General features: G+C 55.2%; 7 protein-coding genes across 7 annotated transcripts; 5 read left to right on the forward strand and 2 right to left on the reverse strand.

The window, feature by feature from the left end:
- Positions 1-149: 149 nt before the first annotated feature.
- CDEST_04688 (Putative nucleic acid-binding, exosome complex component CSL4, RNA-binding domain, S1) lies at positions 150-1,822 on the forward strand. Its single transcript, XM_062920847.1, has 2 exons — positions 150-819; positions 887-1,822. The coding sequence occupies exons 1-2, from the start codon at positions 355-357 to the stop codon at positions 1,055-1,057; spliced, it is 636 nt and encodes a 211-aa protein (XP_062776898.1). The 5' UTR covers positions 150-354; the 3' UTR covers positions 1,058-1,822.
- Positions 1,823-2,489: 667 nt separating this feature from the next.
- Positions 2,490-3,706, forward strand: CDEST_04689 (Putative GDP/GTP exchange factor Sec2, guanine nucleotide exchange factor RAB3IL/RAB3IP/Sec2). The gene has a single exon (XM_062920848.1). The coding sequence runs from the start codon at positions 2,917-2,919 to the stop codon at positions 3,703-3,705; it is 789 nt and encodes a 262-aa protein (XP_062776899.1). The 5' UTR covers positions 2,490-2,916; the 3' UTR covers position 3,706.
- A 693-nt stretch (positions 3,707-4,399) lies between these two features.
- On the reverse strand, positions 4,400-6,226 carry CDEST_04690 (Putative pseudouridine synthase II, pseudouridine synthase, catalytic domain superfamily; the record flags this gene model as incomplete). The annotated part of the gene is made up of 2 exons (XM_062920849.1): positions 4,400-5,922; positions 6,037-6,226. The coding sequence occupies 2 exons, from the start codon at positions 6,224-6,226 to the stop codon at positions 4,400-4,402; spliced, it is 1,713 nt and encodes a 570-aa protein (XP_062776900.1).
- A 299-nt stretch (positions 6,227-6,525) lies between these two features.
- CDEST_04691 (uncharacterized protein) lies at positions 6,526-9,576 on the forward strand. The gene is made up of 5 exons (XM_062920850.1): positions 6,526-7,028; positions 7,087-7,418; positions 7,470-7,622; positions 7,668-8,881; positions 9,131-9,576. The coding sequence occupies exons 1-5, from the start codon at positions 6,755-6,757 to the stop codon at positions 9,240-9,242; spliced, it is 2,085 nt and encodes a 694-aa protein (XP_062776901.1). The 5' UTR covers positions 6,526-6,754; the 3' UTR covers positions 9,243-9,576.
- Positions 9,577-10,524: 948 nt separating this feature from the next.
- Positions 10,525-14,086, forward strand: CDEST_04692 (Putative post-transcriptional regulator MKT1, PIN-like domain superfamily). Its single transcript, XM_062920851.1, has 6 exons — positions 10,525-10,836; positions 11,259-11,295; positions 11,348-11,682; positions 11,735-11,832; positions 11,887-13,331; positions 13,397-14,086. Exons 1-6 carry the CDS (start codon positions 10,830-10,832, stop codon positions 13,680-13,682), a joined length of 2,208 nt encoding a protein of 735 aa, XP_062776902.1. The 5' UTR covers positions 10,525-10,829; the 3' UTR covers positions 13,683-14,086.
- A 266-nt stretch (positions 14,087-14,352) lies between these two features.
- On the forward strand, positions 14,353-16,063 carry CDEST_04693 (Putative oxoglutarate/iron-dependent dioxygenase, non-hem dioxygenase domain-containing protein). Its single transcript, XM_062920852.1, has 5 exons — positions 14,353-14,832; positions 14,892-15,005; positions 15,060-15,076; positions 15,128-15,278; positions 15,333-16,063. Exons 1-5 carry the CDS (start codon positions 14,665-14,667, stop codon positions 15,924-15,926), a joined length of 1,044 nt encoding a protein of 347 aa, XP_062776903.1. The 5' UTR covers positions 14,353-14,664; the 3' UTR covers positions 15,927-16,063.
- A 24-nt stretch (positions 16,064-16,087) lies between these two features.
- Positions 16,088-19,671, reverse strand: CDEST_04694 (Putative DNA ligase, ATP-dependent, nucleic acid-binding, DNA ligase 4). The gene is made up of 5 exons (XM_062920853.1): positions 19,057-19,671; positions 18,338-18,954; positions 18,195-18,288; positions 18,058-18,140; positions 16,088-18,010 (listed from the first exon to the last, which is right to left on the reverse strand). Exons 1-5 carry the CDS (start codon positions 19,393-19,395, stop codon positions 16,102-16,104), a joined length of 3,042 nt encoding a protein of 1,013 aa, XP_062776904.1. The 5' UTR covers positions 19,396-19,671; the 3' UTR covers positions 16,088-16,101.
- Between the last annotated feature and the right edge of the window lie 2,812 nt (positions 19,672-22,483).

Raw genomic sequence — 22,483 nt, forward strand, 5'->3', positions numbered from 1 at the left:
TTTGCAGCACCTAAGCTACCTAAAGAGGTGGGCAGGTAGCTGCAGCTGTCCGGATAGCGGGGCCCCGGGACGCACCTCGCATCCAAACGGCGGCCGCGGGACTGGAAAAAAAAATTCGGACTTTCGGGTTTTAACAACCGCTATAGCAACCACCGAAACAAACGGGACGGCCTTTCAAAACTCAGCCTCATAAACGGAGCTGAGGGGAAAATCTTGACCGGGGTACAGACTCACACTCACATCTCGCTTACTCATTTCCCGTCACTTCAATCTACTTCTTGCGACGACAGGTCACAAGTACAACGGCGGATACGATACCCCCACCAGCTCTCTCCCACGTCCACACATCGCAACATGGCCACTGATGAGATTCCCCAGACGGCCGTGCCGGGCAAGATCCTTGGCCCGACGACGCGGTTCGCCGCCGGCCCGGGCACACACGTCTACAACGGCAACGTCGTGGCCTCGCTGTTGGGCGACGTGACGGTGAAGCCCTCAGCCAAGGCACAGGCGGGTCTCACGAAGCGTCTCAACCGCATCACGCAGCTGTCGGCCGACGAGTTGGCGACCATCTCGGTGGCGCGCACGGGGGCCAGCAAGAAGCGCGAGGTGCTCCCGGACGTCGGCAACGTCGTGCTGTGCCGCGTCGTGCGGTTGATGCCCAAGCAGGCCATTGTGACGATCCAGCAGGTCGGCGACACGGCGCTGCAGACGGAGTGGCAGGGCGTCATCCGCTCGCAAGACGTGAGGGCGACAGAGAAGGACAAGGTCAAGATCTATGAGAGTTTCAAGCCTGGAGATGTCGTGCGGGCGCAGGTGGTATGTTCTTTCGTTGTCCTGGGTGAGGATGTGTTGAGAGTGCGTAGACGGCTAACGTGGGGTGTAGATCTCTCTGGGTGATCAGGCGAATTATTACCTCTCGACCGCGGCCAATGAGCTGGGCGTCATCATGGCCACCAGCGAGGCTGGCAACGACATGGTGCCGGTGAGCTGGAAGGAGTACAAGGACCCAGAGACGGGCGTCGGAGAGCCGCGCAAGGTGGCCAAGCCGAACTGATTGGGATCGCCTCTCATCCATCCGCACTCCGGGGCAGAGCCTCTTGGGTTTCATGATGAGCAGGTCACGCTGGACCATGCACGCCAGCCGAGGATGCTCGCAAGTTGAGGCAATAGAGTTTTCTGCCCCGGCTTTTCAAGGAGGCTGAGATGTCTCCATCCGCCGCCGAACAGGGAAGAGCTCTCGTGGTGTTTCGAAACGAGAGTCCGGGCATGACGACATGACAGCGGGTTTTTGTTGGCGGTTTCAGAGCCTTGGACCGCACCCGAGGGCCAGTTTTGCCGGGCACGCAACCGCCGCCTCGGTAGACGCTGCTTTTCTACCTTTGTTCCCGTAGCTGCTGCTGCTCCCGCCTGCATGACATCTCGACCATAACCAAGCATAGATCCACCGTCGGCTACTGTCAGGGGAGGGGCATGGCCGGCAAGGTGCCCTGCGTGTTCATTGTGGCAACAGCACAGGAAACTAGTCGAGGTCAAAGGGCTGATTGATTGGCAGTCCGATGTGGGAGCTTATTCATGCAAGGGCGGCGATCGAGGGCTGTCAAAAATAGCGGGATGGGGTTTGGGCTCAGCAATGAACGAGCGTAGAGGAAAGGAAAGGGAGGGGGAGGAGGACGGGATTTCGCAGTCGTCAGTTGTCAAACACGCCCGCGCATCCCAATCGCCTGCCCTTATCAATTAGATAGGTATCGTTAATTTGTCGTTCCCGTATGTCATGGACGACGGTACGGCATGAATACACGAGGCCGGACATTCCGCAGTTGAGCTTGCCTTAAATTAAATAATCAGTCAATCATAGCCAGGAAAAGCACATGATTTGAGTCGCTTGCCGCGTTGAAGTCTTGCGACCGCAAACGGCAAAAGGCGGAAGAAATGAAGCAAAATTAGGCAAGCTCGCAGGCCATTCCCGTCTCTTGTGCCTTCTCTCTCTCCCTAGCCATTCTGGGTGCATTGGTGCACCCCAAGGAGGTTGCTGGAACGCCGAGTGGAGCGATCCTGTTCCCGTCATGTCGCCCAAATTGGGGTTCTTCGCCCAATCGCCCGACGCCGTTTAACAAGGCATCCCCACCCGCCGCTCCGCCAGCTTGGAATCTGCCGGTCCTCAATCTCATTGAACACCCCCATTCCCCATTCCCACTGTGAAAGCAAGGAGGCGCAGTGAACTGTTCGCGCGCGTCGTGGAGTTTTCTTACCTTGGGTGCTAGAGCCAGCCAGCTTAAGGCATAGGTAGGGGCGGCCCAAAAATAGGGTAAGGGTGGTGGTGGCGGTGGTGTCACGCATTAAACCTGGTGGCTAAGGTGGCATGTGGGCGGGTTTTCCTCCTTCAGGCAGACGGAGTTTTTTCCCGCTCCCTTTTTGCGAGTCCGAACGCCAGAATATGTTTCCTTTCCCTTTTCTCTCTTTTTGACATCTTACTTTCCCTTGCTGTCAGAAAACGTTCGGACGCACAAGACTGCGCAGAAGCTGCGACGAGTCGTCCCCTTTTGCTTACACGCTCAAAGCGTAGAGTAACACCACCGCACTTTTCCATTATAGAAACCGGCCACTTACATATGATCGTGCGCCGCCCACCACCCCTCGCAATCCTTCCCCTCCCGACGACCCTCTGGCACCTCGAAGTTACACCTCTCAAACTCTACCTTCCGCTAGCTTTTCCCGATTCTTACAGCAATTGGGCCGGAACGACTCGAACATAACCTAAAAAGAAGCTTGATCCTTCCTCCTCCTCTCCCCCCTCCCCCTCCCCCTCACCCCGCCGTATGCCGTTCGGGCCGTCCTACTCGACTCCTCTCAACACCACGCTTCTCAAAAATACACCACAGGCGCAGCGACGACCTGGCAAACCCCCTTCAAGCCATGAGCGCAACCATGACAATGACCGCCGCCGCCGTGCCCCCACCGCCGCCGCCGCCGCCGACCCTCTCGCTCTCGACGGACCGCTCCGAGCAGCACTCCTGCCCTAGCTGCGGCGTCGTCCTTGAACCCCCGCCCGCTCTCCTCGAGGCACAGTCCCGCATCGCCGATCTCGAGGCCCAGGTCCGTCTACTGAACCAAAAGGCCGCCGCCGCCGTCGACCGCTGGGCCGACTACGAGGATGAGCTCACGCGCCTGCGCATCGCCGCCTCCCAGACCTCCACATCCCCCGCCGCCGCCGCCGCCCCCGCGCTGGCCCCGACCCCATCGCCCACCCGCACGAGCTTCCTCTCCGGCGGCGCCAACAGACTATCTCAGCTCCTCAGCCCGCGCGGCATGAAGTCCACACCAAACTTGCGCGCCCCGTCGCCGCCACCCCCCGGCACCCCGGCCTCGACCGAGGACCTGCGCGAGGCGCTCAGCAGGGAGCAGAATCTCCGGCTGGCGGCCGAGAGCCGCCTCAGCACGACGAGCCAGGAGGTTGAGGAGTTGAGCGTGAGCCTGTTCGAACAGGCCAACGAGATGGTCGCAACGGAGCGTCGCGCGCGCGCGAGGCTTGAGGAGCGGGTCGAGACCTTAGAGAAGCGCGACCAGGACAAGCGCCGACGCCTCGAGAGGCTCGAGGGCGCCGTGGGGCGCATCGAGAGGGTGAGGTCGCTTTTGGGGGAGATGAACGCGAAAGACGCCGGGGTGAGGGAGGCAGCGGAGCAGAAGAGGGCGTCGCAGCCGTGATGGAGGCGCGATGAGGGGGGGGGGGGGGGGGGTGCTGATCGAGACGAGAGGAGTGTACGATGCATAATAGCGGAGCGTTGGCCGCGCGGGACTCTTTTCAACGACGACATGACTAAACATACTGGGCGGGATATTTGGCAAAGCCTTTTTTTCTGATACCTAAGGACTGGATTGGACAAACTCTGGATGAGGGATGGCAATCGGGGCATACATACATGGCATGCATAATGGAACTGGACAGGAGCATCTTTAAAACAATGGTTTGGATGGGGAGTTGCATTCTCGGACCGGGTTACCACCATCTGGGGGAGAGGGAAAGTTGAAATAAGCAACCATGATTTCAGGTACCTGCAACATGCTCTCTCTCTCTCTCTCTCTCTCTCTCTCTCTCTCTCTCTCTCTCTCTCTCTCTTTCTCTGTCTTTCAACTGCCTATCGACAACCGGCCGGTTGAGGATGAGAAAATTCTCGGGTAGCCAACTATTGCCGGTTCCCAAACCCGTCTGTAATGCTTTTCTGGGACCCGGGGGTGGGGGGGTTAATAAGAACAAAATAAAGCCTCCATACGCCGTGCCCTTCCCCTCCGGCTTCAGCCAAAGATCTCAAGTGTTTTTTTCTTTTAAGCAACACCTCCGTCGTCGCCCCTTGTGCACACTGTTATTTATTTATTTGTCCCTCTGTACGAGCCCCCGGTCTTAGTCCTGGATGCCCTCCCACTCGATTTCTTCAGGCCTCAGTTTCTTCTTCGTGTCAGCTGCCTTCACCTTGGGGGAACCCTTTGGGAAAGACTTGAGCGAACCTTTGGGCGATGTCTTGGGTGAAGACTTCACCAATGATGCCTTGGGGGACCCCTTGGGCGACTCCCTCCTGGGTGACTCCCCCTTGGCCACCTCCGTCTTTGCCACCTTAGAGGCGGGCGCCTCGTCTCCCGAGCTAGAGTTCCTTCTCTTCTTAGGGTTCTGGTCGGACTTCTTATTCTCCTCCCACTTGCGCTTCCTGTCCTGCTTGCGGCTGCGGTTCTGCTGCTCCTGGTTGTTCTGCCGCTTCTGTGGCACCTGGGGCGCTCCGTTGGGGTACTTCTCAGTCCAAGCGTTCAGCATTCTCGTCACCTTAGGACCCCACACCTCCTCTCCCTTGAGGAGGTCTCCGTATTCCATACAGCTGTCGGTGCCGACCTTGAAGTCGCCCTGCTGCGAACGCTCCAGCTCCGCCATTATGCCCGCCGAGTCGACCTTGGCGCCCAGATCGTGGCAGAAACTGCGCACGTAGAAGCCGGATGTGACCTTCATGCGAATTCGGGCAGCGGGCGGCCCCTTGTCGGTCCAAGGGAAAGGCTCGTCGGCGGACGGGGGAGGAGGAATAAGGTTCGACCCCTTGCCGGCCGGGAGCTGTCCCAGGGCGCCGGACATGAGGGCCGGGTTCTTTGGCGGCCTCTGCTTCTTGGCGGGCTTGTCGCGGATGAGACCGTCCTGGCGCTCTTCAAACTTCTTCTTCACAGTCTCGTGCTCGGACAGGGCCTTCTCTTCCTCCTTTTCCTCGTCGGGAGTCAGTTTGCGGCCGGTCCCCTGCTGCTTCTCTACGCGCCAGACCTGCTCGGCGAGGTTCTTCTCGGCGGCCTCTGCCTCTTCGGTGGGCCATCTGTAGTTGTGCGTGCCGGGCTCATACCACTCGACCATCTCGAGCTCAGTAACCTCGACGTCTCGTCCTGCAATTTCTCTCGGGATTGCCTTGCCTTCGCGGGCGTACTCGTACAGAGGCTTGCCTTCCATTTTGAGCGCCGAGTACAGAGGTGGGATTTGCTGGAATTTGCCCCGGAAGTCGTCCAATGCCTTTTCGACCTTCTCCTTTGTGATCTCGTCATACTGTCGCCTGCTTAATATTCTGCCGACGCGGTCGTATGTGTCTGTGCTTGCGCCGAAGAGGACTACCGTCTCGTAGGTCTTGTTGCAATCGAGGAATGAGCTGAGCGACTTGGTTCCCGATCCGACACCCAAGATGAGAACGCCAGTCGCCAATGGGTCGAGGGTCCCTCCGTGACCCATCTTCACCTGTGAGCCTTTCTTGACGGCCCGACGACGACTCCATTCTTGCTTGGATTCGGACAGCTTGGCGGCGATGTCCCTCTCAATCAATGGCTTGAACAGACCCGAGGGGTTCATTTGCGTCTGGCAATCGCGAATCACCTGCGCGGAGCTCATGCCGTACGGCTTGTTGATGGCTGATGGAAGATACCATCGTCAGCGATCGGCGAGTCGCATTGCGCCCAGGGGCGTCGCGGGAGAGAAGTACGACGCGGAGGGCGAACAGAAGCAGGCAAGGAGTCGAGACTTACCGAAGACGCCTTCAACTACGGTGTCTTTCGCCATCTTCCAGAGATTAGACACAGCTCGCATCCGCTCGATCTCGAAAGATTTAGGAAAAGAAGAGGGAAGGAGAGGATCGAGGGCAGGTGGGGTGTGGGAAGAAGAGATGTGGTGTGGTACGGCCTTCGTTTTTGCGCTTCGATTTGCGCGTCGCTGCATGCGTTTTTTGGTAAATTTTTTAGGAAGCGGCGTTCCAGCGAATCTTCTTATCGGCTTATCCATTGGGCAAGGAATGTCTGAACCCATGCCGGCTGGGGCCGCGAACCAGCAAGTCCCCTGCGTTGACACTTGGTCCCTGCTACTTTTCCTTCCCAGCTTCAGTGGGGGAGTGGCCGAGCCTGCCCCGCATCAGTACCTCCAGCAGCTCGCGGAGGGTAAGGGACTCACTTACTCTTTGGTCCACTTTAAGAACTGTGGCTAGCGCTGTTCCTCGCTCGCGCTCTCTTTAATGGGTTGAGTCGCGTTCGCGTGCTCCCTTTCCCACGCCCTAATCGCCATTCCCCGTCGCTCCCCGCAACCGTTTTGTTTGCACCTCACCTTACGGCCCAGGCCTACCTACAGAGCTTGTGGCAAACACCGCGATAATCGCACAACTATTGCGTCGCTTGTCTTTCTCGTGCGCATGTTTTCTAGCTTTACCCGCTCCCTTCCTCAGGAAAGGTAGCAACAGCTTAGTTCGTTGTCACGATGGTCGGACGACGACGACGGACGTCGTCGAATTCGACGATCGGCACTCTCGACTACGACAACGGAACCTTTGCCAAAGAGCTAAGCGTTCTCAAGAGACATGAGCCCGAACTCGACGCCGATGAGGATACCGAGCTGCTGCAGACCTTCGTTCTGGAAGACGCCACAGTTTGCGATAAGACAGGTCGCCTCGTCGAGCTGTTTACCGTTAATACTCAAGGCCCATTCATTGTTCGTGGCCGAGTGATTATCGACGATGCGCAGAAGTCGAGAGGTTAGTTTCGCCATTTCGCAACCCGATACAGCAGTCTCTCAGGCTTACTTATTTGCAGCCGTCAATCCTGCTACGAGAACAGCCCTGATCGAAACCCGCGATTGTACCCGCTACGCTATTGGCGTCAGCAGCAACGCACACGGTGCTAGCAACACCTACGGTGCCTGGGCTGGTGGCCAAGCAGGCTGGTACGAGATCAGACCTCCGTCAGCAGCATACAAGGCAATCTATGACCATACAATTGAAGGCGTATCGCTCTACTACACCATCCTGTCAGTTATCGAGGAGCACGTGGAGGCCCAGAATGCGAAGCGAGGAAAGAAAGGGAAGAGGAAAGGGGGAAAGCTGGCCGCCCACGAACAGCTAAGTATCGAAGCTTTACTTTTCAAAGTGGGTTCTCCGATGAATGGTTGCATCCGCCATCACTAATGAAAATGGCAGTATGCTGTCGCTACGGGCGATGGCGTTACCTACGATGAGGCTGTTAGCCGCTGTGACGACCACGCACAGTTTCTGATATCCCATTTCTACGAAGACACCGAGTTTGACTGGCCTCCGACAGTTTTCTTCGAATGGATGACCCAAAGACACCCAGTAGGCCTCCCTCGTGATTAGGGACGCACTGACTAACTAGCATAGGCCACCCACGCCAAAGTCCTAGAAGTGAGGAGCAAGAGGTTGAAGGGAGTCGCCAGCAACCCCCCGTTGTCTGAGGGGACCGAGGTCGTGGTCCCGTCAGTCGTTTCCGAAGAGCCCCCCGCGAAGAAGACTCTTTCCAAACGGAAACAAATAAACACGCCATCGGAAAGCGATGGTAGCATTCAACGGATCGACTCGCACGAGTTCACCACCACGCAGCGAGGCACAAGAGCGACATCAAGGGGGAAAACGAAGACACAATCCCCATCCATCATCGAGCCGCAAGTGGAAGCAATGGACGTAGACGACGTTCCAGAGGCCACGCCACCCCAGACAGAGCTTGTTGAAGTGGCCCACAACCGCTCCAATGTGGACGCTCTCCTTGAAGGTATCGAGGATATCAAGTCGGAAGTTGGTCCGTTGAACGCAGTTGCATTTCCAAAAGTCTCGTCCAAGATTTATTACAAGTACAAGATCAAGGCTTATCTGGGAGCGTCGGACATCCTTAAATACTACGCTAAGGAGCTGGTCGAACGCCTGGACGAGAATGAGTGGGGTGGTTCTGGGTTCTGGAGTACACTCCAGGAGGCTGCACAAGGTCCTCGTATTACTCTTGAGCACGTCAAACTTGAACAAATCCCCGACAGTCTCGTCCGGCGGAAGGCATCAACCACAGCGGTGCCAAGAAATCGCAGCCAAGCATTCAGCAATCATGACGAAGCTCAAAAAGGCGCGGCCATTGCAACTCCTCCACCAAGACGCGTTGGCCGCCCAGCAGGAAAGATGTCGGGTCTTCGTCTGGCCGGTACCGGTGGCAAGCGACGCTTCGACCCGTCGGATGAGAGCCCTGAGTCCGTTTCTCGAAAAGCGGCGAGGAGATCCCATGCCTTCGACTCCGAGGAAGATGATGCCATGAATGATGTTAGCAGCTCCGACGAGGAAGGGTCCTCTTTGGACCCCATGGACTCGCCTGCAGCTCTCAAGGTCGTCGTTCGAGCGGAGAACATCCCGACCACCATTCCAAAAGGTCCCCATGGCACTTGGGTCTGTGACGAGGACGACTGCGGGTTTGTGGAGCGAAACCCTGAGTCGGAGGAAGGCCGTGAGAGAATTCACGAACACATGCAGGACGTCCATTATCACGAGGTTGAGGAGCAGGTCGAGCGCATCAGTCTCGCAGTGGCCGAAGGTGGCCGGAACCACCTCCCCATAGAGTATTCCTCCCCGTCTCCATCTCCCGATTTCAGATACCGTTTTCTTTCAGGCGTTCAGGGTGAAGTATCCCCGTTTTGGGAGTCGGATCCGAGTGGACCAACTACCGACAGAACTACATTCTCATCTCAAGCCGCTTCAGACGCTGGTTCGGAGCACGAAGACAAGGTTCTGCCTGACACATTCGATTCGTTTCTTTACCAACCCTCTTGAAGATGAAAGTTTCTCTGACAAATCTTGCGCGACTCCAGCAACCTCCTCGACAAGATCCGCCAAATGGGCCAGAAGATGCAGGCGAAGGAAGAAATCACAATTGATGACGTACCAGTTCCTCAACCGATCAAACGGCGGTTGATTACCTGAAAGATCTTCTTTACAGCTTTGCTTCGACGCGGTTGGGCCTCATTCATGGCGGGAGATTATTCAAGGACAAGTGATATCATTGGCATGGGCGGCGTTTGGGGGGGGTAGTATTGCTTCTTCAGAACGACACAAGGAGGTGGTTGGAGTTGGATAGGGAGTGCTAAACACGGCTTAGTTTATGAGGACGATGGCTTGGCTGTTAAATGGGCCATGGTATGTCCATGACCGGCCGCGAAGATGGGCTCGGTTCGACTATTTGAGAGGCCGCGCGTACAGAATAGTTGTATAGCAGGAACTCGTCTATGTTACGTTGTATCGACCTCGTGATATCCCTGGCGACCGTCGAAAATAGTTATGGTTTTGCGTGCAGAGCTACGGTCTTGGCCTGCATTGCTGCTTTTGCCCGGCCTTTCGGGAGTCGTTGACATTGAAACACGAAGTTGTCATGAAGCGGAGAATGGGAGGGGGCGTGTTCAACGAGCGGAGGAAAGAGCATGGGGAACCTCTACCCTACCTAAGTCTCGTTGGGCAAAATCCACCGCGAGAAGGGGATGGGGTCGTAGTCTTCGTCGTAGCCGCGACTGTGTCGCTCAGGAAAGTGCCAAGATTGTAGATGCAAGCTGTTGGCCGGAAAATACAACATGCAAGAAGCCGAGCGCGTGCATCGCACATCCTTGACGGGAAGAACAGGCGTTCATAAAGCGCGGGCGGAGGCCGTGACAGGCGGGGGGCGGGGACGGGAGGCTGAGCAACGCTGCCATTGTCACGCTTCCACACTGTCTGCCTCTTTGTGGCCTGGTTTTGGCTGAGAAACAGTGGTTCGTGCCGACGGAAAACGGCGTGTTGTTGACGCTGGAGACGGCAAGTGGATTCGGCTCCGGGGTAGAAAGTCAACGCTTGCCCTCTGGTTGGCAGATGACAGCGTTGATTGCGACGCCAATATCGAGTAAGTTGCCTTGTGTACCTATGTCTGTAGGAAAATCTAGGTACGTCGCGACCCTGGTACTTACTATGCGTACGAGAGTGAGAGATTCTCGAGCTTGAAGCAACTCAGAGCTCTTGGATCCATCCAATAAGAACAGTTGGCTCGCACCTGCAATCAAACAACGTTTGGAAGCTGCCAGCCACACGGCACCGCCACAAACGGAGCCCACCTCCCTCCTTCCCACACGCGCTAACCCTACGATTTCCCTAGCGCCCGGGAACTCAAGGGTTGCCAACTTGCTCCCCCTGTACACGGGCACCGATGCGCTACGTCGCACCTTCGTACCTGAACTGAACCCCCAAACTTCCCAAACTTACTCCCCTCCATCAGCGTCCTTTTCTTCAAAAACTCCCCTCTTCTTTGAGACACACTTGTCAGTGTCATTGGCCCTGCAGTTGGCCGTCCTCTTTTTATGACAAGCTCAGTCGTTCCTTTTGGAGTCGTTTGAACTTCTTCCTCCAAACGCGCCCGACCCCAAGAGTCCTGCTCCCCCGAGTGGTCTCGCGACCAAAGCTCCACCTCGACGACCTCCCACCTCCGAACTGCTTGTTGTCAACTCGAGCCCGACGAAGCTAGCTCGCCGTTGCGCAAGGCCCGAGAAGATGCCTTGTGAGTCCCCTCTTCTCTGCTCTATCCTCACGCACTTCACACCCCGCGATGCGCTGGCCGTCTGCTGTACAAATTGCCCCTCTCGAAACCGCCACATGCCTCCAACGTTCCCTGCGTCAAACCCGCTCCCTCCCGCGCCTAGATGTTCGATCCCATATCTAAGTGGGATTCCTCCGTGGACCGTACCTCCACCGTTCGAGAAGGACCAGAAATTCCTTTCCGTCTTGGCCGCTGGCGCTGCTTCGCTGGAAGCTACTCATCCGAGCTGCCCGTCTGTCCAGCAACTTTACACCTCACCACCTCCAAACCCCCGGTCTACAAGCATTCGGACCTCCCAGCTCCTTCTTACCCCTCCGTCGCGCCAACGCCGCCCTCTATGTCGTGTAGCTCGAACTGTGGAATTTACTGACACGACATGGCAGGCCTTGTGGAGGACGCTTGGATCAATGGCCAGGCAGCGTAAGTCGGACGGCCCTCGACTCCGATTCTCATAGCTAAAGTGTTGGAATAGGAGTCATGATGTCTCCGAGCTCGAGGACTGCGCGATCGCTATTGATGCGACATACTACCTCCAACTCTTTCTCGACACCCCCCCTTTCCACGAACCGCTTCTGCCCGCCCTCGGTGGCATGACTGGCATCGAACACCATCTACGAGCTGATATTGACCAATGGAAGGCCCACAAGATCGTTCCCTTCTTCATCTTCGACGGCCAGTCTGTAACTGGCCAGGAGGAGGTTGCTGTCCAGCGCGGAAAGGCTGCCAACCAGAAGACGGATACGGCCTGGAATCTGTACTTTAACAGCGAGGCGCAGCAGGCTGTCGATTCTTTTGGCGCCAACAGTGGTACGCATCGTTGTTGGGACTCTGAGGGGATACGCTGACCAGGATACTGCAGGCGCCTACCGCATCCAAAATCTCTACCCCTTGCTGAAGTCGATTCTGAAGGATAACGATCTTCACTTCCTTGTCCCTCCTTACAACGCCTCCGCTCAGGTATGTTCAGCCGTTATTGAGGGATGACAGACGCAAATATTGATAAGCTGTCAGCTTGCCTACTTCGACATGATCGACTCGGACCAATGTGCTGCCGTCATGGGCTCACAAGAGCTGCTCCTGTACCCAATCAAGGACACACTGATTCGCACAATAGATTGGGAAGCAAAGACTGTGACGTCGCTTTCCAAGAAGAACCTCCTTCGGTCGCTGAACATCAGCGAAGGCATGCTCGGCGACGCCCTTCTAATGACCGGGACTTCGTTTCTGCCACCCTTTCCCCCACTCCAGGACACGTCACTCAACCCTCGCCAGCCGTTCACAATCAACGACGCCGTGAATCTGCTCAGAGCATCAGAAAAGTCTGTTCAATCGGCCTGCAGCTCCTACGGTGACATTCTCAAGAAACAGGACGCCAATTGGTTGGACAAGTACAGGCAAGCCAAGATGGCGGTCAACCACTTCATCTACATCGCCGAGGACGGCGAGATCAAAGTCAACGATTTCGACCATATCACAAGAGACAATCACGAGTATCTCGGTCTTCAGCTACCTGGAGAACTGTTCCACTACCTCAACACTGGTCTGATCGGCTCCCGCGTTCTTGATTATATAACACATAGTCGAATCGTCGTGACGCCGACCCTGGACGGTGTCGCATCAGAGCAGTACAAGAAGCTGGTTACCAGCCAGATTGTCCCTCTCAAAGAGCAGAGCATCGCCCTCCTCATCCCTCGACTCCACCGCGGTCTACAGCATAACGCCATCACCATGAAAGTGTGGTTTGACGACAGCTTCTCTTACCAGATTAACAAGTCTCTCCAGCCATCTCCGTCTCAGCGCGCCGCCACCTGGGACGTGAAGGAAAGCTCCTTCAAGACTGTCGCCGATGATGTTGCGGACCCCCCTGGCTCTATCGCCTTTGAGATTCTGGCTTTACTGTTTCCCGACTTCGTCAAGGGCACCTTCCCCAAGGATAAGAAGCGTATCGGTGGTATTGATTCCATTGAAAACATCACCGCAGTGGCTATTTGGAGATTCCTTCATCTCCGTGGCTATGTGGACGATTCGCACACCCTCACCAACTGGGGCAACGCCGTTGCCAGCGCAATCTGGGCGATGAAGGACTCCCTCAAGGAGCTGCAAATCCCCGAGGGCCTCAACATTTTCGAGGCTATCTTGTCTGCGTTCGAGCTCATCAGACACGACGTGCTAAATGCGCGCCATCGACACGAGGAGCTCAACGGTGCCCCAATGACTGGCAGTGACGAGGACAAGGCGAGTATCCTTCTCATTAGTCGATGTGCCTCGCTTTTGAAGCTTCGTCATGAATCCAACGGATATACCGGCCCGCTCAACAAGAACCTGCTGCTGTTCCGGTCACTTTCCACTGCTGTCCGCGAGGCGGACCGTGATCTTGTTGAGGCCATCGTGGCGTCTATGTTCTTGTACGCTCAGTCCAAGAGAGATCGAACCGATTATCTACAAATCAGTCAGGCGTGAGTCCCCCTCCCCCCCCCTTTTCCCGAATGCCGCCCACGTCTCAGTCACTCACCTGTTGCAGATTGCCGTTCCTTCACAACCCTGACATCGCTCTGGGTATCGCGGTAAAAACACTCATGGATGAGCTTCCTGCCAGCGAGAGCGTGGAGAAGCGTCAGGCCAGAATCAATGACTTTCCTGGGAAATTTTTCCCTTATGCTACCAACTTCAAGGACGATGTGCAATTGGCGTTCGCCTTCTTCGAGGCCATCCACAAGGGTGTGCAGACGCTCAACAAGGAGGTCTCGGCGGCCGACAAGGCTGTTTGGTCAACAGCAAGCAATTATCTGGACCAGAGACGATTCTAGCACTGAAGATATCTGGCCTTGCAGCGCGGCGTTGGAGAGTAAAAAAAAAACCAGACGGTGTTCTGGACAGCACAAAATACGCCGAGCTGTCACTGTTCGTTGGCAGTGTTCGCTCTGAAGGGCAGGATATGAGGCATTTGGAGGTCCACATATAGCCCGAGAGGACAGGGTATGCGGCGAGGCTTGCTGCTGGATCCGGCGGACAGACATGAAGTTTGCATTACAATTTCATAAAGCCGTAGGTTAGCTGTCCAGTGTCTGGAGAATAGAAACAGAGTTAGCCTAGACGAACGTTAATGTATCTCGAGGGATTGTGAACAGCTTCTCTTCAGTAAAGTTTCTCTCTACTACCTACCAAATCTCAACCGCGCGCATTCCTTTTACATTTTCCTGGCCATCTGCAGCGCCGCGCATACATGAGTTTGCTACGTCCACCTTCACTTCCGCCGTCTTGCAATTCTTCCTCCAACCAACGTCATCTTTTTCGTTTCCTTTCTTTCTTGGTCAGGCTCTAATGGCGTGTTGTGGTGTCGAGGGACGTTCTCAACAACCTGTTTCTAAGCCCTCCTAGAACGATCCAAGCTTCGCTAATTGCATATTACACTTCTCCTTCCCGCTAGCCGAACATCGAATAGACCCCTCTCAGCTCTGTCGCACATGCGAGGGTATCCCCTCATAACACTTCGTCAACCTCGCTCAAGATGTGATGTGAGCGAATTTGTTGTGAGCTGGTTATTATCTCTTCTCACAATCAAACGCTACGTAATAGGTATTATCCAAGTCGACGCCTGTTCCGAGACGGTTCCGTCCGCCCCTCCATGATCCCGCTCTTATCGCTTATCGATCCCACTTGAGGAGGCTTCGGTTGGTGCCCCCTCCAAACGTCTGTGGTCCTAGGCCAGTTTTCAATCGCTTTCAGAATTCATTTGGCTGGTCAAAGAGAGGATACTTTGCTAGGGGAAAATAGAGACAGAAAACAAACATGGCTCCCAAGGCCAATATTCCCATCATCGATATTGCCTCCCCTGACGTCGACAGGGCAAACGTCGCGCGACAGCTCGTCGACGCCGCTGCTGAGCACGGCTTCATCTATATCCGCAGCACTGGCAAGTATGTTGCGCTCGGCGATATCGACACGGCCTTCAGCCTGGTACTACTCTTCTTTGAGCTCCCCATAAACAGTTTCGGTATCGCTGAACCGGTGGACAGTCCAAGAAGCTCTTCAAGTCTCCCGTAGAGGAGAAGGCCGCCTGCACGATCCAGAAGAACAACCGCGGCTGGTCGGGCATGCACTCTGAAACTCTGGACCCCAAGAACCAGAAGGTGGGTTACTGCCTATCCCGAAATCTCCTGATATGATAAGCTAACTTCTGGCAGGTCGGCGATTACAAGGAGTAAGGCTTGTGGGCTCCAACACAGTTGAGAGTGACTAACAAGACGCCCAGGGCCTTCAACTTTGGAGAGTTCAGAGACGGCAAGGCCCAGCAGCCGCTCCCCCAAACCATCCAACCAGATGAGCCATTTGTCAACTCCTTCAGTGACCAATGCCACGCCCTCTGCCTAGAGCTCCTCGAGCTCCTCGGCATCGGCCTCGAAGTATATACACCTCATATCCCCTTGTCCTGCGGCAAACCGCTCACGCGCATCCAGGTCGACCCTCCCACCTTCTTCTCCTCCGCCCACCTCCGCTCCCGAGGCGAATCCGGCACCATCTTACGCATGCTCTACTACCCGCCGACCTCTTCTACCACCGCCTCCCCGGACGACATCCGCGCCGGTGCCCACTCCGACTACGGCTCGTTGACCCTGCTCTTCCGCCTCCGCGGCCAGGCTGGCCTCGAGATCCTCACCCGCGACAACGCATGGGCGCCCGTTCCTGTCACCCCGCCCGGCACGGAATCCGACGTTTCCCCGCCCATCCTCGTCAACATCGGGGACCTGCTGAGCTACTGGACCAACGGACTGTTCCGGAGCACCGTCCACCGCGTCGTCTTCGGGGGAGAAGTTGCTGAGGGCGAGACGGACACAGGGCCGCGGTACAGCATGGCCTTCTTCTGCCACCCCGTCGGGTCCGTGGAGTTGGACCCTGTGCCGAGCGAGAGGGTCAAGGGGTTTGTCGCGCCAGAAGGGACGCCGAATGCGAATCCGTACGCGGAGAGGAAGGTGTTGACCGCGGATGAGCATTTGTTCATGAGGCTGAGGGAGAGCTACAAGGGTTTGTACAAGGATGAGACCAAGGCGTGATGCGATGACGAACGAGTTTGGAGGTACAAATACGGGATTCCGTCGGGATTTCGGTGGCTGACTACTACCCGCCGACGCCGTGGGGTGTAGGCTTGTGACTACACTATGCAGAAGAAGAAAAACCAGAAAAGTACTACAGAACCCTCATCCATCGCCATGCCAGTCAGTGTGTGCTCTAAGCCAAGCCAACCCACCACTTCCGTTTGGGGTCCGGGTGCTCGGCCGAGGGCTTCGACCCCTTGAAGACCTTCTCCAGAGCAGTCATGTCCTCCAGAATTCGCCAGTCGTAGACCTCGACGTACTCGCGCCTGCCGCTGGGCGTGTACTGCGGGCTACTCTCGAGGCGCATCAGCAAAGCGCGGGTCGCTTCTTTGCGGTTGTGCTCGACGAAGCAGATCTTGCGGGGGCGCCGCTTGCGATTCTGGATATTTGGATCCGGGGGTGATGATCGGGATGAGGCGGGGTCGTCGACCCAGTCTTGCGGGTCTGTCGTCCATTCGCGGATGCCGTGGGTGGGGAGGAGGTTTTCCGTGATCCAGGCCTGTTGGGCGATGCAGGAGGAAAGGAGTACTGTGGTGTTGGCGAGGGGGCAGTTGTCGCCGGCGTGTTGGCATACATGCTTTTGCGCTGCCGCGAAGGGCTTTGGTGCGCTCGGAGCGGGCGACTCGGGGATTATCATGGCATCTTCCATGGACTTCTTGCTCAATTCGACAGAGACGGGAGCGACGGGCTTCGTCACTGTGTTGTCCATTTCGTCCTGTTTCGCAGTCGGCGGCTGGGTTTGAGAGGCGTGAGGAGAAGGGGTCGTTTGGTTGATGCTCATGTCTGCGAGAGGCTGACGCGTTGATCGGGGGGATCCTTGGGCGATGGGACCAGGCTCCGAGCGAACCCTCGCACGCTTGCGCGGAGACGCGTCTTTTCCCTCTGGTCCCCGTTTGTTTTTGTTGGGAATCTGTGATACTTCGCTGGTCGGAGAGTCTCCAGTGGCATCGGCCATGATGTCGGCTGTACCTGATGTAGTTGTCGGGGCTGTGATGAGAACGGACTCCGGAGCTTCCAGCAACGCCGGAAGATGTCTACGAAACTTCAGCGAGCTCTGTACAGGAGATGGAGCCGGTGAATTCGACGGTCGGATTGACGAATTGTGAGACGGGGTCATCAGGGATGTGGTCGTTGACTGACTGGCGGCGTCAACGGGAATTCCCCGAGGATCGGCTCCTTCCAGTCTAGCAATCCAGTCAAGCATCTCCTGACTGTCCTCCATAGCCGGTGCTGTAGTTGCGTCCTTGGCAATGGACTGGAGTTCCGAGAAGGAGATGGTGTCAATAAAAAACCGGTCAAAGTGCACCTTGGACACCTGCGGGAACCTTGGCTGCCAGAAGCCCGTGTTTCCCTCCTTGTCAAACGAGAAGCAACGGACATCAAACACCAGAGGTTCGGTAAAGACCACGCTGGGCATCTTTTGTTGGGCGATGCCTGGCGCAATGTTGAGGATCAAGGCGTCATTGTCCTCAAAAGGAACTAGCAGTGGATTACCGTATGCCACCACCATCTTGAGCAGGGTCTCGTTGAGCTCTACCTGGTGAACCACCGTGAACTCAGGCTGGGCCTGACACCTCTGGACATCCTCCTTGTTTTCGAGACACCCCAGGTAGAAGTGCGTCCACTGGAGATTCGGGATGCTGTAGCACTTTGCTCGGTCTACGTCGTACCGCGCCGCAACGACAGAGAAGTCGCCCACATCACCAAACCCGCCAATGTACTCCTTCTTCAGCTTGATGGGGCAACCCGAAAATGGGCGGTGGTTCTTGTTGAAGTCGAAATAGGGGTCGTCGGGCTTCAGTACCAGGCCTTCCTCTCGTGCTGCGATCGACTTGGCAAACGCTTTTCTTAAATGATGTGGCCCAAGAGAATGGTCGAAACTGATGATTTGGTGTTCTACTAGCGCGGCATGGCCCTTTCGACAGGTGATCAGATCTGTAAGTCTTTCAAAGCGCTCATTCTGGCGGACGCCCAGAAGAGACTCTCCGTCGATGAGTAGAGCATCGAAGTAGATGATCATAAGGTGTTCATAATCGTGGCGCCTGAACACATTAGATTAGGACCTGGTTGCTGGGAACAACGTGCTCACTGTGAGTCTGCCTCAGTGTGGAGGAAACTGCCCGACCTCGTAACGTATTTACGTATTTTGTGAAACGGCAAGATTTTCTGCTCCTGCGACGGGTATTAGGGGAGGAGATACGGCAAGGGTGCAGGAATCATTCATACCTTGTCACTGTAAACCACCAACTCCCCCTCCAAAATACAACCACGAGCGAGCTTGCAGTTGGGCTTTCCAATGTTCAGAGAGTCCCGGATTGCCCTGCGTGGCCGTCAGTACGTCCACGGTCATGTACGGGTGCGATACTCACCCATGCAACGCGGCACGGTCGTTGGTGCTGTCCTTGCCGCTCTTGGAGAAGATCTGGATGCACTTGAATCCTTTGCTCAAATCTACGTGGATCTGACAATACTCCCCGTCCATCTTTTTCTCGCAGCTCATGCGACCATGGCCGAGTTGAATGCAATGTTTGATACTACGACCCTTCAGCCAAAATGGCCTGCCGACTTTGACGCCCAAGACGGGTGTCAAGTGCTTCATCAGTGCCTCCCCCTTTTCCCCCATGCACCTGCGGAACGAGGGTTCTCTCCTGAGTCTCCTCAGATCTTGCAGAAGAGACAGTGCTGCAGAAAAGTCGTCTCGAACCCTCAAAATGTTAGGGAGCAGGGGATCGCAGCAGTAGTACACATGTCCCGGGTCAAGCATGACGGGTTGAAAGTTTTTGAGAATCAGGCGGGTGAACCACTTGGCTTCTCTCGCTTGCATGCGGAAGTACAGGCTGCCGAGGAGTTCGTCCCGACTGGTCGAAAGAGGCGGCAAGGCTCGAACGGCGGGTGAGCTGAATCGACAGGAGGCAGCGAGGCTATTCAGGACTGAATCGATCTCCTCAACAGTTACCGCATTCTTCCCGGCAAACATAGGGTTCGGCTGCGAATGTCAGAAATGGCTAATGCTTGCATCATCCTAGCTTGGACTGTTCTGGGAGGTTGTCTCATATAGCACCAAGGAAGAGCAGAGACCAACACTTACCGTTTCTTTGAGGAGTCTCGCAACACAGTCAGCCAGATCCTCGCCTCGGCCGGGCTCTTTATATCGGCGCAACTCCTTGACGCGCGACGCCCCAAGATGCAGGGCTCGGCCGATGATGTTAGACAGCGTGTCGGTCTGGATCGCATACACTCGATCGGTGCGCTTGTCCGGAAGGAGGGTAGATAGCAGTGCAGAGACATCAGTCCCAGCGTCGTCGACATGGCGGCGGTGCCGGGTGAACCAGTCGGACACGCGCTGATTGAGGTTCCTGTTGCCGGATGTGGCGTGTTTACGAGCCTCCTCTAGCAGATCGCACACGTGAACAAAAGAAAGGGGCATCGTGGCGGCCTCGGTAGTTCCAGCATGGCCGCATAGACGAGCGTTAGGTTATGGAAGTATGGTTCACGATGTGTGCGACGAGGATATCAAATGGGAATGGCGAGACCACCCATCCGCGTCGCGTGGGGTATCCGGTGCAGGCAAGGAGTGAGCGCAGAGCAAGGTAAGATCATGATGATGCCTAAGGTGAAGCGCAAGTGACTTGTGCTGACCTGGTCGTCAGTAGCCGCTTGGAGAGCAGATCGCCGTTCTGTGCCTCACAAGGGCTTCATGCAGATGGTCGGACGAGGAAAGTCGCGTCACGCGTCCTAAGGTACCCATTACACAGGCACTTACCAAGGTACCTAGTAGTGATGGTGAGACAATACCTAAATGGGCTGGCCCAAAAGTCCGAAGTGGGATGCGTGCAGTGAGCGTAGTTTGCTTATGTAATCGTGGATTGCATAACTTTGTTCTCTGATTAATACACGCATAAGTGTTTGCTAGTCGATGATTCTCCATTGCCGCATCCCATTCTAGGGCAGTCCACAAGCTTGACATCACCAACTTCGAGAAAGGTTTCTGTATTTTGTTAAGCCTTTTTGGAATTTGGTCTGGATATCTATGATTACTGGTGTCTCTCGGCCTTTCTCTTCATCATTCATGTCCTTAGCAGCCTCCTGGTTGCCCGGCCTGTTGGCCGCTTTCCAGCACAATTTCGTTGATTTCGGAGGTTCTGTTACTACTCTGTACCTTGGAGGAAATGCAGTTGCCGTGATGGATCTCCGACGTGATTAACAACACGGAACAATCTCTATCGTGTATCCACGTTCCGATCTATCTCGATCCAAAACGGCCTCCCGTAGTGTTCGTCTTTCTGAGGGCATTGACTGGCCGCCTAATCAGTCTCGGAAGACAAACAGTCAAACTTGGCTTTCTTAGCCATAGCGGGAAATTCCTGGAACAGTTGAATTGACTTGTGCCTCCAGAAGTGGAGTGGTACCGAACAGAAGACCATTAGGGCATCAATCTCAGTGATGTTCGTTCGCTCAGTAGTGTTCGAGATGCCATACCTTTGGATGCCGTTGTCCTGGATGCCGTAAACGGAGTGACCATTCACTGGGATACCATGGATCCCGAGCCATAAGTTGACGACGAAGAAAGCGGTGGATCTGCGCGCTTCTTCAAGATGGCTGTCCTTTGGTGCCTGCCGAAGCCACTGATCTCTGTCGTTTCGATGGTCGTACAGCCGACTAACACTGCAAACTCTCCCTAATTGCGCCGACCATGCCTCTCCAATCGTGCACCCTTGTTAGACGACAATTCAAGTCTTACCTGATTGGCATCGAAGGTATCGTTGGCGTTGATACCCTTGAGAGATATCTCTGGGGCTTCAAGTATAGCAATCAAGCCGTCAATGATACTCTGTCTGGCGTAGGTCAAATGCTGTCGTTCTCAGCCGAGGAAAGGCGTCCAATTGCCCTTTTGAATACGCCTCCCATAACGGTCACTCACTTCTAGACCACCATTACTCCGATAGCGGTGTTTGTTGCAAGCTAGTTAGGTTACTGCTCGTAAGAGATCATCCACCGATCGAATAAACAATGCTCTTGCACATCATCACGAGTGCCACTGGAAAGTTCGAGTACTGATATGCTGTTCACGGAGTCTTGGATGAAAGCCTGGTCTTGCTTCCAATTACAGCTTTTCTGTCGTCGTATACTTTGGAAGAGCTGATCCTTCGATTGCTTCATCATGCCATTTCGAGTCCAAAGTTGATCGTCTTGACCGAGCTGCTGAATATCGCTTTAGAGTTATGGGAGCTGAAAGCGTTCCCGTAGTTATCATAATATTCGCCTTAGTGTCGGCTCCATGCAAAAGACCTAGCACAGGCTTTGGGTGTATCTTCGACCGCCCCAACGAGGTATCATGGCTGTCCACCGATCAGAGTCTCTCCTCTCTTTTCGAGCGGCCATGAGTAAGTTTGCGCTGCGCAACATGGGTGAGCCAGCTGAACATGCTAGTAAATGTCGCAATCAATCACTGTCTCCTTGATGGTCTTCGTCAATCATGTTACCACGCGGTGCATTGACCATTCTGTGCTCGTACCAGTCGGACTTCCGCAGCAAGGTCAGCAGAGACGATGTCGTCGGCATTGCCGTATTTGTTCTCATCGTATTTGCGCTGGGCCTGTTCATGCACAGAATGTCATTTGTCTCTTGTACGTGTTCCCCCCACATCACCATACCTCCCTCGCAACTTTCAGCAGTTATGGAGATTGCAAACTCTTAAGATTGTACATTGGTCGCCTGTCCGTCTATCTTTGGGGTTTTGCCTAACGTGGAAGGGATGAAAGAAGAAGTCAACCGTCCCCTTCGAGTTCTGATGAAGCTGGAAGACGGCCTTACCAAAGAATAGAGTCCCTTTCCAAGTTCCAATGGAAGTGACTTTGAACCATAGTACAGTCGTATAGACCAACCGTCCATGAGACGCCAACCTAATTTAAGTTGGTGGCTACGATTTGCTTCGTACAGACTGACGGTACTTGGCTGCTTCTGAGGCTGCTCTTACGAGTCTAAGAGGCGGGATCAATTAATGGTTGCTCCTAGACTGATCAAACGGATGCTGCATTCAAGGCGTTCTACTCGAAAATGCTGATGCTGCAACTGTTATCTATGTCCTGACACCACTTGCAAGCCTTTGGAGGAGGCCAACACGTGAAATATCAAGCGCATTAGGGTCGGACTATCAGTCCCGTTTCCGTGAACAGAGATAGTGGAAGATAGTGGGCTTTGGCTGTTATTATCTGGAGGTGTTGGTTGCTCCCGAGACAAGCAGGAAGTGACAGACAGTCACGTGGGTCCCTTTCAAGATTTGGGGAAACATTTCGTCTCTCTGATTGGCCATCAATCTCAGAGAAATTGTCAAATTGGGACGTGTCCACGCAAGCCACGGTTGATCCCAGCTTCTTCTCCTGCGGACCCTTGCCGAGACCGGTCTTTTTAAGTTTTCTGTGTTTACTACCTAGGGGCTTTCAGGTTCCTGGAACTTCTGGGCTCCTCCTCCCAAGCCACCGCAAAGAAGGCAAGATCTGCTGAGAGACTAGCAG

The sequence above is a fragment of the Colletotrichum destructivum genome, chromosome 3, assembly GCF_034447905.1.
Source record: "Colletotrichum destructivum chromosome 3, complete sequence".
Taxonomy (NCBI): domain Eukaryota; kingdom Fungi; phylum Ascomycota; class Sordariomycetes; order Glomerellales; family Glomerellaceae; genus Colletotrichum; species Colletotrichum destructivum.

What these genes read in the sequence shown, in the direction of transcription:
- CDEST_04688 (XM_062920847.1), top strand. Translation starts at nt 355, where the DNA reads ATGGCCACTGATGAGATTCCCCAGACGGCCGTGCCGGGCAAGATCCTT. An exon ending in ATGTCGTGCGGGCGCAGGTG is followed by an intron (nt 820 to 886) that starts GTATGTTCTTTC and finishes CGTGGGGTGTAG; the next exon opens with ATCTCTCTGGGTGATCAGGC.
- CDEST_04689 (XM_062920848.1), top strand. Translation starts at nt 2,917, where the DNA reads ATGAGCGCAACCATGACAATGACCGCCGCCGCCGTGCCCCCACCGCCG.
- CDEST_04691 (XM_062920850.1), top strand. Translation starts at nt 6,755, where the DNA reads ATGGTCGGACGACGACGACGGACGTCGTCGAATTCGACGATCGGCACT. An exon ending in TCGAAGCTTTACTTTTCAAA is followed by an intron (nt 7,419 to 7,469) that starts GTGGGTTCTCCG and finishes TGAAAATGGCAG; the next exon opens with TATGCTGTCGCTACGGGCGA. An exon ending in CGGAACCACCTCCCCATAGA is followed by an intron (nt 8,882 to 9,130) that starts GTATTCCTCCCC and finishes GCGCGACTCCAG; the next exon opens with CAACCTCCTCGACAAGATCC.
- CDEST_04692 (XM_062920851.1), top strand. An exon ending in TGGATCAATGGCCAGGCAGC is followed by an intron (nt 11,296 to 11,347) that starts GTAAGTCGGACG and finishes GTGTTGGAATAG; the next exon opens with GAGTCATGATGTCTCCGAGC. An exon ending in CTTACAACGCCTCCGCTCAG is followed by an intron (nt 11,833 to 11,886) that starts GTATGTTCAGCC and finishes ATAAGCTGTCAG; the next exon opens with CTTGCCTACTTCGACATGAT.
- CDEST_04693 (XM_062920852.1), top strand. Translation starts at nt 14,665, where the DNA reads ATGGCTCCCAAGGCCAATATTCCCATCATCGATATTGCCTCCCCTGAC. An exon ending in TCGACACGGCCTTCAGCCTG is followed by an intron (nt 14,833 to 14,891) that starts GTACTACTCTTC and finishes ACCGGTGGACAG; the next exon opens with TCCAAGAAGCTCTTCAAGTC. An exon ending in TCCTCGGCATCGGCCTCGAA is followed by an intron (nt 15,279 to 15,332) that starts GTATATACACCT and finishes ACGCGCATCCAG; the next exon opens with GTCGACCCTCCCACCTTCTT.
- CDEST_04694 (XM_062920853.1), bottom strand. Translation starts at nt 19,395, where the DNA reads ATGCCCCTTTCTTTTGTTCACGTGTGCGATCTGCTAGAGGAGGCTCGT. An exon ending in CGAGACTCCTCAAAGAAACG is followed by an intron (nt 18,955 to 19,056) that starts GTAAGTGTTGGT and finishes TGACATTCGCAG; the next exon opens with CCGAACCCTATGTTTGCCGG. An exon ending in CACACTGAGGCAGACTCACA is followed by an intron (nt 18,011 to 18,057) that starts GTGAGCACGTTG and finishes TAATGTGTTCAG; the next exon opens with GCGCCACGATTATGAACACC.